Source organism: Carcharhinus amblyrhynchos, chromosome 12, assembly GCF_965287045.1.
Source record: "Carcharhinus amblyrhynchos chromosome 12, sCarAmb.v2.hapA, whole genome shotgun sequence".
NCBI lineage: Eukaryota > Metazoa > Chordata > Chondrichthyes > Carcharhiniformes > Carcharhinidae > Carcharhinus > Carcharhinus amblyrhynchos.
Window position 1 is genome coordinate 65,077,379 of NC_137335.1, and position 20,164 is coordinate 65,097,542.

The window sequence follows — 20,164 nt, forward strand, 5'->3', positions numbered from 1 at the left end:
AGTTTCTGCACTATACAAACAATGATAGTGCATGTTTTTGTTGGGAAAAGCATAACTTCACAGACTGGAGTTTTTAAAAGTTTTGGAAGGACATTTCATTATTGAAACTAACATTTCAGATTCCAGCATCTGCAATAATTTGTTTTTATCCTGGAAAATTCCACACACGAGGATGGCCTCAACCGGGATCTTGGGTTCATGTCACACTATCTGTAGCCCCCATAACTTGCCTGGCCTTGCAAAATCTCACTAACTGTCCTGGCTTGAGACAATTCACACCTCTTTAACCTGTACTTAACCCTCTCTCCACTTGCATTGCCTGCACCTGCAAAGATTTGATTACCTGTTAAGACTTGCATTCCAACCCATGATCTTGTAAATTGAGTCTGTGTCTATATATACCCTGTTTGTGACTCCAATCCCCTACGCATCTGATGAAGGAGCAGCACTCTGGAAACTCGTGCTACCAAATAAACCTGTTGGAATTTAACCTAGTGTTGTGAGGCTTCTTACTGTGACATTTTAACATGATGGTAATTAAGTTGTGAATCAATTTCTAGGAGATGCAGAAATAACAGTCAGAAAATTGACTTTTTAAATTTGTTTAAGAATGCTTTGCACTGGGTGATATTTTCTCTTTGAGAGGTGACTTTGGTATCAGTCCCAAGCATTGCCTTTTATGTTGCCGGCTGGCAGAGGGTGGTAAAACTACAACTCCCAGCGTGCCTTGCGTGGCCACGCAGGCGCAGTGGCAGTTTTTTTTTTGCGAGGGGAGTGCGGGGGAGCGCTTGACCGCAGTTTCCTATTTGAGTGGCAGAAACGGCAATGGCCTCCAGGATATCATTCTCACAGTACAAACTGGAAGTGGAGATAGAAAAGTGCCGGGGGGAATGTCAGTGGGACAAAGTTCAAAACCTGGTGAGGCAACTGCCTCCCAAGACTTCGGGGAACGGTAAGTCGTGCTGAGCTTTTCCCCACTTACACAGCCCTGCTGATCAGGTAAGTGACTTTGCTGAGTGCTCGGGAAGAGTTTAATGACCTCTGCTGTAGATAAAACAACATATTTCTTTGGCATCTGGAAAAAATGCTGGCTGAAGCATGAAGTCCAAGTTGACAGAGGTTAACTTTGGACAATCCCAGGAGATGAGGGTGTGGAAATCTGGAGTAATTGCTGTTAAAATTGTGCAGCGATCTACCTTCAAGGTGCTGTGCATTGCCTGAATTTTGTTTTTCAGTGTGTTTTCTCACCTTCCGCTTTAACGGCATCGTGTTTGAAGCCACAGAGACGTGTTTCACTTCTCCTTTGCCGTTGATTTTTTTTTTCTTTCTTCGCAAGTAGGAGTTTTCAGGTGTTTTTGGTCATTTAAATTTTGAGTGAGTTTCCCTTCGCCCTCCCCCCTCCATTGATGCCAATACGTTTATCATGTTGGAACGAATGAGGTTGCAGTCAGATTGTAACCGTAATGTCAATGCCAACTGGTTTTGCTTTTGCGAGCAAGGCACAATGCTGCAGATGCTGGAAATCTCAAGTCAAAGTTGGCAGTAAATCTGGAAGCACGCTCAGCAGGAGAGGGAGAATCTGTGGAGAGGAAAGCAGAGTACAAGAGGTTTAAAGTTCATTTATTAGTGTCACGAGCAGGCTTACATTAATACTTCATTAAAGTTACTGTGAAAATCCCCTAGACGCCACACTCTGGAGCCTGTTCAGGTACAGTAAGGGAGAATTTAACATAGCCATTTCACCAAACCAGTATGGCATTTACACTGTGGAAGGAAACTGGAACGCCCAAAGGAAACCCACGCAGACACAGGGAGAACGTGCCAACTGCACACGCAGTGATCCTAGCCGGGAATCAAACCCAAGTCCTTGGCACTGTGAGGTAGCAGTGCAAACCACTATGCTGCCCCTAAAAGGGGACAAAGAAAAGATTGCAGAGCATGGGGAAGGCACAACAGACTGCACTTGGCAGAAAGAATCAAACTGAAAGGTATTGTCTGAAGTCAATGCTGAGTCCAAAAGGCTGCAAAGCATCTTCTCGAAGTGCTATTCCTGTGCTTCTGGAACACTCCAGCAGGCCAAGGACAGAAATGCGAGTGTGTGAACAAATCTGTGAATTAAAATGGTAAGAAACTGTAAGATCAGGGTCACGCTTATGGACTGAGTGGAGGTGCTCCATAAATTGATTACCCAGTCTCTGGTCTCCCCAGTGTGGAGGAGACTGCGTTGTGTCTGCATCTGGTTTTCATGTTTTTGCTTTCACACGTGGCTGTCCTTTATGCTGCAATTAACGGTTTGGAAAAATGTGGCCTGAAAAAGAGGAAGTGATACCACTTCTTCCCTTTGAAGAAACCACAGCTGTCAATCGGGCATAAAGTCTTTGTAAACGTTGGTTCAGAACTGTGGAGGCACCTGAGATGCAAGCAAGCATGAAGGGCAATGTAAATAAACAGGGTGACTGGAGGCTGACTAGAAATCCATTAGTTGTCAATGGAAACCTATTTCAAAGTACTTTCAAATTGAAGTGATCAAAGGTTTCCAATGGAATTATGTAGGTTTCAACTTGCTAGGAAGGCTCAGAGACTTCAAATAAATCAGTGTGAATACACTTGGGGTGGGGGCACAGATGTGGAGAAGTGATTTTTTTTTCCCACCTCCCCAGTGAAATTGGCATATCTCTGTCAGAGCACTTCAAAGGCATCTTATCACACCTGCAGCTTCTGACAGAATGGAATGGAAGGGAAACTCCTTTAAAAGCCTTCCAGCCTGTTCAGAGGCACAGACATTAAAATGACCTGGCCACTTCAAACTTTTACAGGCTGGAATGAAGATGTTGATCAGAGCTGCTTGAAATCACTATGCCTAGGATAATTTTTCAGGTTTACCAGGGCCAGAAGGGGTAGTCCAGCCGCAAGACCCTCATCCCAAGGAAAGTAGCTAGGCTAACCCCCAAGACCCCAGGGGGACCCTTCTTCTGCAGCCTGGCAGTGTCAAAGAGGCACATTGTCATAGGACCTATTGCCTTGATCCCCATGGGGCCCAAGGTGCCAGACTAGGATGGCAGGGGCAGTGCACTATTGCCAAGGCATGTGGCCTGAAGGAGGGCATATGTGGGGTGGGAGTAAGCTCTCTAGGTGTTTTGAGTTGGGAGGGGACTGAGGGGGATGGGATCTGGAGGAGACTGTGTGGCTTGAGGATGGAGTGGGGCTGAATGGGGATGACTAAAGGGGAAGGGGTTTGATGGATAGGTGGATAAGGGAAGCTGAATGGCTGGTCTGAGGGAGGTTGTGGGGCCCTCAGGGTGGACGGGCCACCATTTCATTTTTTGGAGGGGGGCATGTCTCCGGAGATAGGGGCACTGTTGCTCTCTGAATAGTGGGGCTGGCCCGTGGGTTTCCTGGGTTGGGCTCATTTGCATCTTTCAGGTGAGTGAAAGATGAAGTTAGCCAAGACCCTAACTTTTACATTTGATTTTGGCATTAAGATGAGCATAAGATATTTTGCTCCAGGTATAATTCAAGTGATCCATGAGAAAGCTTTTGTCGCAACAAACTTAAGAACACAGTTAGAATATAGTAAAAATAATTAGCATAACTTTTACCAGTTAAAATATTGAAGCATGACAAAGTATAATTCTTAACAGCTAGCTATCTTGTATTATTCCAATTTAGCAGTATCCCCTCATAGACATAAATTCCTTCTTTAGAACCAGTTAGTACAGAAACCAAACATGCTTACACGGATACAAGATTTCTAGACTTTTAAGAGTGATCCAGATAGACACTTGAGGTGGGATTTTACGGCCTCGCTCATCACGAAACAATCCCGTCCGAGGTCAATGGACCTTTCCGTTGTCTGTCCCTCGCTTGATGCAATTCCTGTGCCAGGCAGGACAGCAAAATTCCGGCTTTGACTTCTAATTTTCATGTAGTAACTTGCAGAGAAAGCTCCACTCCCAGACTGTAGAATCTCAGGAAAAGACTTATTTCTTGGTAGATTTCAGTCTCCACTTCAACAGAACAATAGATACAGAGAAAATGCCCTCTCTCTAAAGATCCCAAAAAGCAGACTACCCTGAACTCTCTGCAAAAATGTAGCTGTACCCAGTTATATGACCTTGCCTGTCAATTGACATAATCAAGCCCCAGTCTGAAATATCTTGGGGGGGAAAGCATAAAACAACAGAACCCTGCATTAGTTCAGATTAAAACAAACATTGCAGCCATTAAGATGAATTATGCTGCTACAGAAATGGTAAAGTGCTGCTGGAGCCAGACAAAATGTCTCTGATAAAATGGAAAGGACTAATAAACACATTCAGCACTGAAACATGACTAAAATATCTTTCTTAAAGGCACAACACTGTCACATCATCATACAGAAGGGTAATAAGGCATGAATGTTCGGTCACAATTTTTTTACCGTATTATCTGTAATCAGTTTCTAAAAAGAAAATTATCAAAGGATACGGGAGAATGGTAGGAAGATTGTTCTTGAGGAAATAACTCCAGATGGAGGGCAGCAGTAGCATGGGTGCGAGATGGGCTAAATGACCTTCTGTTCTGTTGTAATTTCTTCAACTCTGTTCTCAAACCAATCCTGCTCTAATTTAGTTTGAGCTTGATGAACGGTAGTAATTCTGCTTCGAGGCAGTGCTGCTGTGTGTGTATTTATGTAGAAATAGAGACATAGAGGTCTACAGCACAGAAAAAGGCCCTTTGGCCCATCATGTCTGTACTGGTCAAAGGTAAACTATCCAACAATGCTAATTCCATTTTCCAGCACTTGGTCTATAGCTTTCTATGTCTTGATGTTGCAAATGCACATCTAAACACCATTTAAATGTTAATGGGGTCTCTGCCTTCACCACCCTTCCAAGCAGTGAATTCCAGGCTCCCACCACCCTCTAGATGAAAAAGCTTTTCCTTGCACCCCCTCTAAACCTCCTGCCCCTTATCTTAAACCATGCTCCCTAATCATTGATCTCTTCACCAAGAAGAAAAATTTCTTCCTGCCTACTCATATTTATGCCCCTCATAATTTTATACATCTCAGTCATGTTCTCCCTCTGTCTGCTCTACTCCAAGGAAAACAATCCCAGTCTATTCCAATATCTCTTCATAACTAAAACTCTCCAGCCAAGGCAACATTCTGGTGAATCCCGTCTGCACTCTTTCCGGTGCTAATACCTCACTCCTATATTATGGATCCCTACTACCTTAAGGGATCGGTGTATATGTGCATCAAGGTGCTAGACCCGCTTGTGTCTTTTTTTTGCTAGCAGGTCAACGCAACTTGTCGTATACCTCAAGTTGAATTTGTGCCGGCATTTTGTTCAATCTGTACCTTGTGTTCTGTGCATTTATATAAAGAACACTTATTTGGGCTCCGTATCCTAGTCTGTGCTTTTGTTCTAATGTTTTACTCCTATGTTTCTTACTTCTCTCCTGGTTTAATTTCATCTTTTAGTTTCCCCTTTTCCCCTTTATGCACCGCAGAAATTCACCAAAGATCGTCAGACAGCACCTTCCAAACCCATGACCGCTTTCATCTAGAAGGACAAGGGTAATAGATACATGGAAGTACCATCACCTGCAAGTTCCCCTCCAAGCTATTCACCATTCTGATCTTGAAATATATTGCCAGTTCTTCATAGTTGCTGGGTCAAAATCCTGGAACTCCCTCCTTAATGGTATTGTGGGTCAACCCACAGCGCATGGACTGCATGCTGCGATTCAAGAAGGCAGCTCACCACCAGCTTCTCAAGAGCAACTAGGGATGGGCAATAAATTATGGCCAGCCAGCGATGCCCATGTTCACCCTTGAATTCAAAAAAATCACCTAAAGCACAATTTCTGCCTGTTACTCCATTTTCTTCCCTTTTCTTTGTTTAGAACTATTAATGTTCTATACTGTTTATCTGATTGCAGAACTCTCATGAGTCATCCGGCTGCTAATTCAATGGTCCTGATGGTATATTTCTGTGAAAATCTAGTGCAGAAAACATGTGGGCTTTCTGTGATGAACTCCGAGTGAATGGCCTGCTTTTGAGGTTCACTAATGAAAGTGACCACATTATAAGATACTGGAAGGTGGTTGCTGTACTAAGTTTTTGGTGGCAGAAGTCCATTCACCAAAATCCCTTTATTTACAATTCCAACAGCAGTACACAGAGTGCTATCTATCAGCAGTATACCTTTGGGAGTGCCAGTTCCTCTGGTAGTTCACCTGATGAAGGGGCAAACCCCGAAAGCTTGTGAGTTTACTATCAAATAAATTGGTTGGACTTTAACCTGGTGTTGTGAGACTTCTTACTGTGTGTACTCCCAGTAAAATACAAGGAAAAGACTCCCTCATTGGCCCATCAATTGACTCCTTAATCAGGGAGTTCATATTCCAACCTCGATGTCCTGATTTGAAGCCATTAGACTTGCTGGCCATTGACTTGTTCCTCAGTCCAAATTGGTACTGCTTTAAGTAAGGGGCAGAAATTCTGGAGTGGGAAAAAGTGACCTGGTCACATACATCAGGAAAACATGTGGTTTTCATTAGCCAAGAAGCTGTGAATTTTTGTGGCATGTTTGTATTGTTTTGCAACAGCTAATGACTGCATGAGTACCAGCTGGTACCTATGCCATGTTCATTCCCATAGTAACCAAAAAACAAACAGTGATATCTTTAGTCACAAACTGCAGAAGCTGGTGGTGGTAGACCTGGGATCATTTAGATTTGTCTCATGTGGGACAAAGCCAATGACAGTGTTTTAAGTGGAGAGGTGTTAAAACAGATCTGAGGACCACTGTTACTAATGATAGGGAGAAAGAAAAGATTTGCATTTCTATAATTGTTTCATCCTGTCTCTCAGAAAAATCTCTGCGATAGTTACAGATCAGCCTTTAAATCTCAGGGTGTGGTGTTGTGAGAAGAATTACATTCAAATCAAATTAGTCTGTACACAACTTGATCACTTGTTTAAATCTATTTTTAAACGGCAGATAGAGAAACTTATCATGAATGCATTTAGTATTCTGACAGTGGTTTTGCGTAGGGTACTTTCCAACTCAACTATCATTTACTGCCCAATATTGTAATTCTTTCTAAGAATGTTTGAAATAAAAGGAAACCGATATACATTCCCTTCCTCTTAATTTGAAATTGTTTGTTTTAAATTATTTGTTGATACAATGCTTTTTAATTAATTCCCACTTTGCTCCATGACTTATTTTCTTAATCAAATTATTGGGATATTCAATATTTTTAGTGCAAAATCAATTCTGAATGATCAGAAATAGACAAAACAGTTTTTGTAGCACTTTAATGTAACACAACATCCCTGGAGCAATATAAAACAGAGTATGACACTAAGCCAAATAGGCTAGCCTGAGTCTTTGTAAAGCTGGAGAGGGTCTTTGGTGTAGCAGAAATGGTCGTTCTGGAAGACCTGCTTCAAAATCTGGCACCCACCTTTTTGTCAGGCAGGGAAAACAGGGACAGTATGTACTTTGCACACCTATAGTTCACAGAAGTAGTTGCACATGAAGAAGTGCAGCTATCTTCCAACAGGTCCAATTATCATAACTGGTGATTTTCAAAATATGACTTGTGGGCTTTAGACTTCTCAGGAGAAGCTCTAAAGCTGTCTGTGTTCTTTAGAGAAGTAGGGTACTATTTTGGAGAGCTAGGGTATCCTTTGAGGGAGGTCAGGTGTCCTTTTGAAGAGGTTACATGCTCTTTGGGATTGTTAATAGTTGCTGGGAATATGCATTAAAAGAATGGATAAACTCATTGGAGCTGTCAAGAGAACTCTTAGACTGTCAAGGCAGTTAAGTTTGATTGGAACTGTCAAATTCATTAGAACTGTCGAGCTGTCAAAGCAATTAAGTCACCTAGCCTTTAAATGTTTTAGAAAAAAAACATTCTGGAGTTTAAAAAAAATGTGCTTGCTGTTTCACTCTGTCTGTTGATATAAATTGCTACTAACCAACCCAAGCCTAAAGATTTTCAGGTCCTTTTTAAAGGCTTTAAGGTAAGGGCATATTAATAACACCACCAGGATTGCTGTAGTGTAAAGAAGCATCAACTCAGTGAAGTTACTATACAGTGCTGTTTTTCTCTCATGCCTGTCATTACGGCCAGTTCCCCAAAACTCCAATTAAAATCCATGTCTAAATCCCCTCATGGCCTTGTGGCTCCCCCTCATAATTCTGTATCTCTGTTTAAACTTTTTGTCTCTCTGATTCTAGACTTTAGTTTGCAAGTTTCTCACACTAATCTCAGTAGGTGGCCTAGTCTTTGACGCACACTTTTGGGTTTTCTGCTTAAGCCTTTGCATAAACCCTCTTCCTTTAAAGGCCTCCTAATAGCACCTTCTTTGGCTCAGTATGCATTTTGGTTTGATTACATTTCTGCGAAGCATGTTGGAATGTTTCCTATGTTCAGATGCTATTTGTAAGAAGCAGTGTTGTGCAAATGCCAGTTATATAAATATATGAATGGGTTGCGAATAAAGGCTGGCACTGGAATAAACTTAACTCGGTTCTGTTCTATGGTAATACCGAAGTAACTTGTTAAACATTCTCTTTTTTTTTAAAAATGCCAAATAAAAGATGATTTTGGGGATCTGCTGCTTGCTGAAGTCCTCTTGGAACAATGCCTCAAGGAAAACACAAGCAAGCTGAAAGATTGTATTCCGTTAATGGAAAAAAATGAACCCAAAATGAGAGAAGCCAAGAAGCACTTGAGCAGTATTTTAAACAGAGGCAAATTACAAGTGAGTACAGAGCACTGATATTCATACATATGTACGCTGACAAAAACTGTCACAAATGCAATTTAGGATGTAGCATCAGCAGACAGTGATCCATTACCACGCCGTACATACACACACATAAAATTCACTTTCACATATAAAGCCTATGTTTCTTTCATTTCCTATAGCAAAGGGTGATAAGTGAAAAGCACATGAGAGGAAGCTGCTGTGACTTCACATTTTATATAATAAGCACTTAAAGTGTAGCACCAGAAAATAACAGATTATTGAATGAGAAACAATTCTGGGGCTAATGACCATTCCTATTATAAGCGGGGTTCTTCTTTAATCTTATAAAATTCTACTTCTGCCAAAAATTTTGAAAGTTAGTGACCTCTTTAAGCTGTCTCTTATATTTAGGGCCAAGAATATTTAATTTCAGTAGGTTTTATTCTCCTCCTATATGAATGTAATATGAAATATATCTTTTACTAAACTGTTGTAAATCTTCAGTGTTTACTAAAACTAAACTTTGCAAACAGAGGACCGTGGACAGATTGATGGTTTGCATCTGTTTTTGTTGTTTTCAATAAGCAGCTGCCAAAATATTAAAGCTCCACATTATTCGGGCCCTGATTGTTAAAGTCACTTTTCATACATTGAGTAAAGAATGAATCTGGAGCCTGTCTTTTCCTTAATACAGGTTTATTCATAAAAACACAGCACTTTCCTTCCCATACACTGGTGTAAATCTGTTTTTATGTACTTAAAATTTTAAAGTTTATTTGTTAGTGTCACAAGTAGGCTTAAAGTAATACTGCAATGAAGTTACTGCAAAAGTCTCCTAGTCATCACACTCTGGCGCCTAGTTGGGTATGCTGAGAGAGAATTTAGAATGGTCAATACACCTAACCAGCATGTCTTTTAGACTGTAGGAGGAAACTGGAACACCCAGAGGAAACCCACGCAGACTTGGGGAGAACATGCAGACTTTGCACAGACAGTGACCCGAGCCGGGAATCGAACCCGAGTCCCTGGTGCTGTGAGGCAGCAGTGCTAGCCATCATACTCCTTTAGGAATAATTCCCTAATCTTTCCCCAATTATTAACCGTACTCTCGCTTACAAACTAAAGCATGCACCACATTGTAACAGGATTCAAGCATTAACAAATCAAGTATCAGATTAGGCCCAAGATGGGTTTTTATGGTTTTTTATCTTGAGAGCTGGGATTTTGTTTGTTTTTCTTGTGTACCTTGAATTGGATTCAATTGGAATTTGAATTTTGTTTTTGGAGCAAAGCAAGAAATGGATTTGAGTTTGCTTGGTCCACTCTAAACATTGGCTTTGTAACTTTAAGGATGGAGTAATAAGTTTAAAAAAATACTGGAGTAGTGTTTAATCCCTCCAATCCATGCTTCACACAGTTCTTGATCTTGGACACATTGCACTGAATGGCAATCGAGCAATTTTCTGTGGGATGGGAGAGGGAGCAAAAATGATTACAGATCATTTAAATAGAACTAATTAAATTAGAACAGTGAATTACAGAGAGATAAAGTTTGCAAGCTTTCCACATTAGCTGTTTCCTGTTGCCGATGCTGCTGATATCCAAGAAATGTGAAAAATGTTCCCTAGATCCATCCACTAGAGAATTTTCAAATTTCTTCCCCACAGTTACAGACTAACTTCAGGAATGCATTTCTTGTGGATTTTAGCTGTTGACCTTTGTTCTTCGCTACGGAGGCTGGTTCAGTGATGCATCATAATTTTGGGGTGAAGGGCGGATGTTAATCTCCTGTGTATACAAACTCTGAGAGCATTGTTTTTTTTTATATACTGAAAAAAGTTAGTTTTGACTTTGTTCTAATGAGCGATGTTAGTTTGTGGAATGAATATTTTCCATTGCAGCCATTCAGTATCAAGCACTCTCGGGTCAAGTATATTATGATTAGATGTAAAAAGAAACTCATTCCACTTTGCACTAACACCAGGAAAGTATCCTTTACTGTACCTGTGTTACATTTTTTCATTTCCAGTGAGTTAGATTGTCTTTGGGGCTCCAAGCACAAGACCGTGGATTGAAACTTTGCAAATTCTTTCCTTTCAGTTTTTGCAGACAGAGGAGATATTTTTCCACCAGCCTTGATTAAGCCCAGAATTTTCCAGTTCCACCAAAGTTAATGGACTTTTGGCTGGCTCATTTCATCTGCGGTGGGGGAACCTGCCATGCTGGAGCTGGAAAATCTCACCCTATGTGTCAGACATAAAAACCTATTGCACCATTTATTGAAACTCATTCTTTATATTTAACTTCAGTATTTTTTATTAATTCATGGTATGTGAACATTGCAAGGTAAGCATCTGTTGTTCTTCTCTAATTGCCCTTGAGAGGCAATAGTGAGCCACCTTTTGAACTGCTGCAGTCCACCTGTGATAATTGCACTTCCAGAGATATCAGGAAGGGAGTTTCAGCTTTTGATCCAGCAACAGTGAAGGAACGGTGCTGTAGTGAGATGTTAGGATGTTGTGTGGCTTGATTCAATTCTGCCATGTCTTCTTGATGCCACACTTAGTGAAATGCTACTTTGATGGCAAGAACGGTTGCTGTAACAGAATTGAATGAATATATTACCACGGACAATACCAAATGTCACATTTCCTCCATGTACATTCTATATTCTACATATAGAATATGAAGAAATTTGGCTTGCAGCCAGTCTTGCAAGCAGATAATAAGTATATGAGTATTGAAGCTGAGAGCAAACTTGAGACTAGGTAAAGATTTTTTATTCTTGGAATTTACTTGTAAATTAAGGCACTAAACACTTTTTTTTAAAAAGCAGAAACTTACTATAATGGGCACCAACAGCTTTGTTCTTCTCTTTCAGCACAATCTGATGACTGAAGCCATTCTTATCTTAGCAAAACTGCATTTTGTGGAGGGGTCGTATCGTGATGCACTCAGTATGTATGCTCGAATCGGAATCGATGATCTTTGCATTGAAGATGAACCGCTTTATAAGAAAAAACTGTTAGCAGAAGCCGCTGTTATTAAAGGTAACCACAATTAACTTTTATTTTGCTGTATAATACTTATGATAACTTTAGTACATATGCAGAAAATTGAAAGACTAAGGTGAAACCTCATAGTAGTGTAACTGCGTTGTTTTAGGGTATTGAGTGGCATTGAAAACCTTTGGAAATTTTTTTTGTGCTGTTAATCTTTTGCAATGTGGACGAACATTTTTGAAAAATCTGTCTTGGCTCCTAGTGCACTTGTTCAGAGCAATCCCAATGGTAAATGACCCTAATACTTAATTATAAAATCATAGAACCCTACAGTGCAGAATGAGCCAATTCGGCCCATCAAGTCTGTACCCACAACAATTCCACCTAGGCCCTAGTGCCATAACATCATGTATTTTACCCTAACTAGTCTCCCTGATACCAAGGGACAATTTAGCATGGCCAATGCACCTAATTCCCACATCTTTGGACTGTGGGAGGAAACTGGAGCACCCAGAGGAAACCTATGCAGACACAGGGAGGATGTGCAAACTTCACACAGTCACCCAAGCCAGGAGTCAAACCTGGGTTCCGGGTGCTGTGAGGCAGCAGTGCTAACCACTGTGCTGCCCAATGATTTTCTTCATTGTTTTATTGAAATAAAAGCCAATTTTCTCCTGCTCTCGTCTTCACATTGGGATGCAATCCAAAAATGCCAGCTATCTTATGCAAGCGACGTCTTAGTAATCAGCATTGACATTCTGCAGAACTGTGTAGGATTTAACAGTTGAACTCTATCTAGCAGGAATTAGTTAGTAAGCATTGGAAATGTGATCTTGACTGACTCCTCCTCACTGTTCCCTCAGCTGCGGGAATTTGAAGCTAATAAGAGTAATCAGATAAACAAACTCAGCATGGACTGGGCACTGAATTTTGTGTCCTTGATGTCTACCTCAGTTCAACTCTGATCATTTATCTGTTATTTTAGGAATTCTGAGATGAACCTGGTGGTGGGGGGAATAGCACTGTATAGTTAACCAACACTGATTAATGCTGTCATTGCCTGCTTTTTCATGGAGTCAACAGCAGCAGTCCACTAATGAAGGAGGAAGCATTTATGGATAACAACTTGGGTTATTTTGAACTCATCAAATCAGACATGTCTTTGTTAGAGGTGTAAGAGTAATTTAAAGTTCAATCCCCTGTTTCTGCGCCTCATTCAAACGGAAGTAGTTTTAATGCAATCCAATACCGTATTCTTATCCTTAGGCAGTTTATTGCTTGCATTGAGTAGTGATCACATACTAAACTTGATGATGTTAATTGCAAGATTTAAAGAATATTGGAATTATTAATGATATTGAAATAATGTGCCTCAATAATCCATTTTCAAAACTTTTAGAAGCATTGTAGTTTAATGCAAAAATAGTTTCTTGAATTGTGCTGAAGAAAATGATTGTTTTTATAGAAGAGAGCAGGAGGAATTTGTTCAGTCTATGTTCATATGGGTTGGCATATAACAAAGTAATTATTTATGTTTTGTTCAATCCATTCAAAATGTGTTCACTTTATTTGTCCACCACCACTGATTGTCAGCTAAACTCCAGTGAAATCCATGCAGACTATTGAAGAGTAAGTTACACTTGTTTTCCAGTACTGCAAAGTGGGTCTAATGGAGCAGCAAAAGGAAAATAAATAGACTTCGGTTCATGTTTAAATTTGGTACTATCTTGGGCACAGCTGTATTCTAAATAGTACAAACAAGCAAGCTTCAATTTCAAAGTTTAAGAAGTTTCCATTAATTGCTCTTTAAATATTTTTAGCACTAGCAAAGCATAAAAAGGAACATCATTTTTCACTTGATGTCAAAAACATTGCCAGATTTGGAATTGCGCACATGCGTAGTATTGTACTTTCCTTTTGATTTGAAAACATTGTGGACATGGGAAATCTGCCTGGCTGTCACTGGGGACAAGTAGAATATTACTATGGCAAATTATTATTTGAAGTGTAATGATATTATTGAAGTTCTGTAAGTGTTCAGTAAAAATTGTATAGTTGATGGGCTAATCATGAATATTGTACCTTCACAACATTGATGTCATATAGAAGAAGACATTTAAAATAATGTTTTCACTGTTCTCCTGCAAAGCAGGATAAAAATAGGACATGCCATTCTCTGTAGTTTACCTTGTGTTTTTGTGTAAGTTTGCCTAGAATTAATAATAATTGTGTAATGGTAGTTTCCAGTGAACCAATATAAAAATGACAATTCTTATCTTCATGAACATAAAATCCATGTCCCTGAGCTGAGGGAGAAGATACACATTATTTATGTAATAGCAGAAGTTTGTTAACTTCAGCTTTTTATTGGGAAACAGAGTTCCCAAGTAATGCATTGCTCAGGAACACACTGGAATGTTAACAATGTGTTGCAGTGTGGAGTGAAGGGAGACTGCACTGAGGCTTTCTCTACGTTGTGTGATCTCTTCTTGTAAGAACTTCATTGTGGACAGTTGGAATTCTCTCAACAACAAAATTAGCTTTTATTTTTGTACTTCATTTCACTTTACAGGAGAGAGAGAAAGGATTATTCTGAGTTCTATTGTCAGCAAGAGAAGGAAAGTAGTGAATTTCAGTCGTGTAAACGTTCTGCTGCTGAGTACACACACAAACCCAAAAAATAGCAGGTCTATTAAAGGCTACTGTGGTAAGCAGGAGGCAGGCCACTAGTTATCCCTGGCTGTATTATAAGTACCATTGCCATAAATGGATTTCTCGTCAATAAGAATGCTTAGTTTGAACACTAAATTATTTCTTCTCAGCGAATCCCAGATGCTATCATCCGGGCTCACTTAAACTTACCCGCTCGCCAGTCGAAGTCCTCACTGGCATAAATCACGTATGACCCTCTCCAATGGGGAACAGACATGATGGCTTCATTGGTGGGGTTGGAGGCCATTGCAGCCCCGGTTGGTTGTGACTTTGATAAGAACTGTTTTGGTACTGTGGCAGGGGCAGAATCTAATTGGAAGAATTCAAACATGGAGTTTTGGGGAATGATGGGCACAGTTTTGGGAGGCGTATTTCAGGACTTTGAAGGACTGTCCTTGTAATGAAAGGAGGAAGTGTAGGTGAGTGGCCACCTTTCATTCTTTAAAACTGTGCCTTGAAGTGCTTACCATTTATGTTTTATCCAGAAAGTTCTGATCCATATTCATGAAGATGCACTAATAAAATCTATTAGAGCTTGAGGATGCATATATATTCTTTTGCAATTTCCAATTTTGTTTAAGCTTCCATTATTATATTTCAAGCCCTTAAGTATCTGACTATTATAAATAATTTCAAAATGACAAACGCTAAATCATAATGAACTAAAATAGCACTAAACTTTATTCCAATGAATGGGGTACACTGTTACATAGAATAACAGCACAGTTTCGACCAATTCTGATGTTTATGATTCACACAAACCTCCTTCCACTCTGCTTCATCTAACCCTGCACTTCAAACTTTACCCTGAAGAGCAACAGACGATTTAAGTATATGCTTCAAATTACTGAGAATTAAGGTTAGATATGTTCACACAATACTGCAGATGAACAAGACCCTTTCTAAAAAACATTGAATTGATGTCCAACACAATTATATACATCAGTGCTCAGGAAATGGCATAACCTACTGATTGCTGCTTCTTTTGCCTCTCTCACTTAGATTTAAGACCATATCACATCACAATTTAGGAATTTGTGATCATTTTGATGCTTATAGGAAAATGATTTCTCAAATGTTTTTCTAATGCAATTGTAAGTGAAAATACAGTTGTAAGATAAACAAATTGATAATTTTATGCATGGATTATGTGTGTGTTATAAAGAGAATGGAAGTAATGTACATTACCTTGTACACTTGATCAGGTATACATTGCTAATAGGCAAATTAGTATTTTAAATTATCCCAGGTATTAGAGATGGTGATTTAATTGTGCAGTTGTGCGATCTCTTGAGCTTTTGATGTTGCACTGTGAAGATTTCGAACAAATTGAAATCACATAGCAAGGTTTATTGCATTTGTAAATTGAAGTTTGCTTAATTTATTTATGAGATAATCTAAGCTGTGGATCTAAATGTGGAAATGTACCATTTTCACTTAAATACTTTGAACAGCTATATGCTGCTTCGTGGTGTTGAGGGTTCTGGAGTTGTGTTAATCCTTTCGCTGTGTATATAAGCATTATTAAATACGGTTGTAGCTTTCAAATGATTAAAGAGTGCATGCTGTTGTGATTTTCTTTTAAAATACAGCAGCCCTGGTACATGAGGCTTTTTCCTTGTTAGCTTGTTCTGTATACAATCACCACCAAGCACCCACTGCTCAATATTAGCAGCCACTTTGTTTAAACAATCGCTTTATGCACACGGGAGAAAGGTTGTACATTTCTCTGCTTAAAAATTTCACACTGTTCTTGCAAATAAGAAAATCATTTTGTTTACTTCTGTTGTAAGTGTTGCTTAATCTTGCTTTCTGTCCACTGCTGTCTGCCCTTTTTTCAGCATGTCCAGCTTGTTTCGCCAATGAGAGCACAGCGTTGAGGAGGGGTCCTACAATGGTATGTATACATTACGCATCAAATGCCTCTGCTGAAATTACACTGCTTAATATTGCTTAATTTGCTGAGACTGTAGAATAATTGGCATGTCGGGAAACGTAATCACTTACTGGTCAAATTTCATAATTTCTGGATGTTTGTATTGCAAATTTCAGATCTGTCTCAGATATTTTCTCAGGTTAAATGTCGCTGCTGTCTTTACCTTTTTTTAACAAAAAGGTATTGTTATCTAATTTCCACATGACTCATTCAAAAACTAAACTGTCCAATCCAAAAGCAGTGCGCAGGCTTTTATTGTTGGTGCAGATGGTGGCCATACCATTTGTTTTCATAGACTAATTAACATTAATCTTCATTAACAAAAACAGAAATTGATGGGATTGCATAGTATATCAGAGAGCCTCAATGAAGACAAAAAATAGGTTAATGTTTTGGAATCAGAATTGTTGCTCCACAATTACTTTTCAAAAATGTCCTTCACCACAAGGTGGGGCTATAGTTCCAAACAGTCTGCAGAAGGTAAATTTATTTTGTTAAAAATTTCAACTCATCTATTTTGCATCAAAGGTGAAACCAGTTAGTAATTAGAAGCAATGTCCTCAAAATTGGTATTTGTGGATTGGATTGAATTTGTTTGTGTCAAATTTTGTTTCTCAATGATTTTATTTCATTGGTTTTAAAGGGCATTGAACAACATCTGGATATTTCTGATTTGCAAGCCAAAATTCACCCTCGCAGCAGGAATATATCTGGTGTTCTTCAGTGGTGGTACCACCCATACCATTTAGGAGTTAGGTTAACCTGTCAAAGATCAGTAAAACTCTTGTCTATTAGAGTTTTTAATTCCGGGCTCCTCGGGATTCTAGCTGACTGTGAAGGATGGGAGTATCATGGTGAAAGGCCTTAGTCTGGGGAAATAATGACAATTGTGATTGTGATGGCTTCAAGGTAGCAGCAGCTATCTCTGTGTCTCGGCATTGCCACAGAAGGCACAACTTTTGTAGAAAGCTTGATTATTTTAACTTCGCTGATGAGGTTTTGAGCACTTTGTAAATAATGTGACAGAAAAAGAAAGAAGTACTGTGAACCATATTTCCTCTTGCTTCCCTTTTTACTTTCACTACATCCCAGGGAATGTGGTGCATTTTATAAAAAAATGCTTCGGTTCCCCTTTTCAATAACTTGTCAGGTTCAGAAGAGTTTCATATTTTATCACCAAAGAACAGATCACTTAGGAGCAAGTCACTTGTGTCAGCTGTGATCTAAATAATATCCTATATAACTGTGGCAAAACATCCATACTTTTGCATCCAGTAGCAATAAACAAAAACATTCAATTTGCCTTCATAATCATTTGCTGTATCCACATACTAACTTTTTGTGATTAATGTACAAAGACACCTAGATCCCTTTGTACCTCAGAATTCTTCAATCTTTCCATTTAAATAATATGCTGCTTTTCTATTCTTCTGCTAAAGTAAGTTACGTTTTCCCAGATTATACTTTAACTGACAAATTTTTGCTCGCTCATTTAACCTTTATATATATATTTATCCCTTTGTGGATTTCTAATGTTCTCTTTGCAACATATTTTCCTACCAGTTTTGATGACATCAGCCAATTTAGCAACCATATATTCGGTCCTGTCATCCAAGTCATTGATATAGGTTGTAAATAGTTGAGGTCCAAGCACTGACCCCTGTGGCACCCCACTTGTCATGTTTTTGCCAAAACGAAAATGACTCATTTATGTTTACTCTCTACGAACCAAGTCATGTGAATAAGCTACCCCTATACCATGAGCTCTTATTTTCTGTTGTAATCTTTGATGAGGCACCTTGTATCAAATGGCTTCTGGAACCCTAAGTAGAGAACATCCACAGCTTCCCCTTTATCCATGTTGCTTGTTACTTCCTCAAAGAACCCCATTAAGTTAGTGAAACATAATTTCCTTTCCATGTAACCATGTTGAGTCTGCCTTGAGGTTTTCTAAGTGCCTGCTATAACCACCTCAATTATAGAGTTCAGCATTTTCTCTACGACAGATGTTAAACTAACTGACCTGTAGTTCCCTGCTTTCTGTCTTCCTCCTGTCTTGCTTAAAGAAATTACATTGATCTAAGCTGATGGAACCTTTCCAGTATATTGCAAATTTTAGAAAATTAAAACCAACACTTTTATTGTCTCAGCAACCAGTTCTTTTAAGAACCTAGGATGAAGTCCATCAGGGCCTGGGGACTTGTTAGCTTTTAGAGATGTTAATTTTCACAATATCCTTTCTCTGGTGATTGAAGTTCCTCCCTCCCTTTCGCAGCTTAATACACACTTATTTATGGGATGTTACTTGTAACTTCTACAATCAGATGCAAACTATCTGTTCAATTCATTCACCATTTCCTTTTTTTCCATTATTAATTCCCAGAGTCAACCTGGAGAGGACCAAGGCTCATTTTACATTTTTTATTGTTAAATGTCTGTCGAAACTCTTGCTATCTGTTTTTCTAGCTAGCTTTATTTCATACTTTAATTTGTCCCTCTTTTTGCTTTTTGTAATTCTGTCCAATTTTCCATTCTTTCACTAATCTTTATGGAATTGTATGCTTTTTCTATTCTTACCATACTTAATTAGCTACCGATGTGCAACTCTCTCCTAGAGTATTTATTTTTCACTGGAATGTATCTTTGCCGAGTGAGACAAAATATTTCCTTAAATGTCTGCTATGGCATTTCTTCTGATTTATCCCTTGAACTAATTTCCCAGTTCACTTTAATCAGCTCTGTCTTCATAGCCTCGTAACTGCCTTTAAGTTCAAAACACTTGTCTTAGGCTCACCCTCTCTCCCTCGAACTAAATGCAAAATTCAATCGTGTTATGACCACTGCTGCCAAGGGACATCTTTACAATGAAATAATTAATTAATTCTGTCTCATTGCACATCACCATATGTAGTATAGCCTGCTTTCTGGTTGGCTTTAGCATGTGCACTCTAAGAAATGTCCTAAAAACACGCCACAAACTCATCTTCCAGGCTACCTTTGCCAATCTGATTTGCCCAATCGATATATAGATTAAAATCACCCATGACTTTCACCATACCTTTCACACAAGCTCTCATTATTTCTTCCTGCATACTCAGTCCTTCAGTGTGGTTATTGTTAGGGTGCCGAGAAATTACTCCCACAATTGAATTTTACTATTTCTTGCCTCTACTGACTGTACAGAACTTTAGTACTGTTCTTTGATTCTACATCTTGACCTTTCAAACTAAGGTCATCTATCTCTGTACAAATACCTTCCTTAATTAACAGAGCTACACCCTCCACCTCTTCACAGCTACCTGTCTTTCCTAAATGAATATGAAAGAATGTTTATTTATCTGGTCCATGGCTAGAAAAGTATCTCAGTTGGACTAATGGGAACCTAGTTTTACTGTACTAATGTTATTCTATAAATACAAGCTATTGGATGTCAGGAGATCCACGGTAGTCTGAATTGTCCCAGAAAATGTCATTCATTGCTTTCCTCCTCATGTGGGACATTATTCTGATGAAAATGACCACCACTTTGTGCTCTTTCCATTCCCAAAGTAAAGTGTGTCCTAAAATGAAAGTTTTTGTTATTTAATTTTATGCATATGAAAATTATTTGTTTTTTTTGTGTCACAAGTAGGCTTACATTAACATTGCAATGAAGTTAGTTGCCACACTCTTGCGCCTATTTGGGTACACTGAGGGTGAATTTAGCATGGCCAATGCACCTAACCAGGACATCTTTCGGACTGTGGGAGGAAACTGGA

The 20,164-nt window shown here is 39.1% G+C and overlaps 1 protein-coding gene across 1 annotated transcript in view; it reads left to right on the plus strand.

Moving 5' to 3' along the window:
• Window positions 1-810: 810 nt before the first annotated feature.
• Window positions 811-20,164, plus strand: part of LOC145351047 (tetratricopeptide repeat protein 7A-like) — a 252,791-nt gene continuing 233,437 nt past the window's right edge. Inside the window, exons 1-3 of the mRNA XM_080200649.1 lie at window positions 811-952; window positions 8,605-8,768; window positions 11,638-11,806. Of these exons, the coding sequence (XP_080056775.1) occupies window positions 826-952; window positions 8,605-8,768; window positions 11,638-11,806 (460 nt within the window). The 5' untranslated portion in view covers window positions 811-825. The remainder of the gene's footprint in view (window positions 953-8,604; window positions 8,769-11,637; window positions 11,807-20,164) is intronic.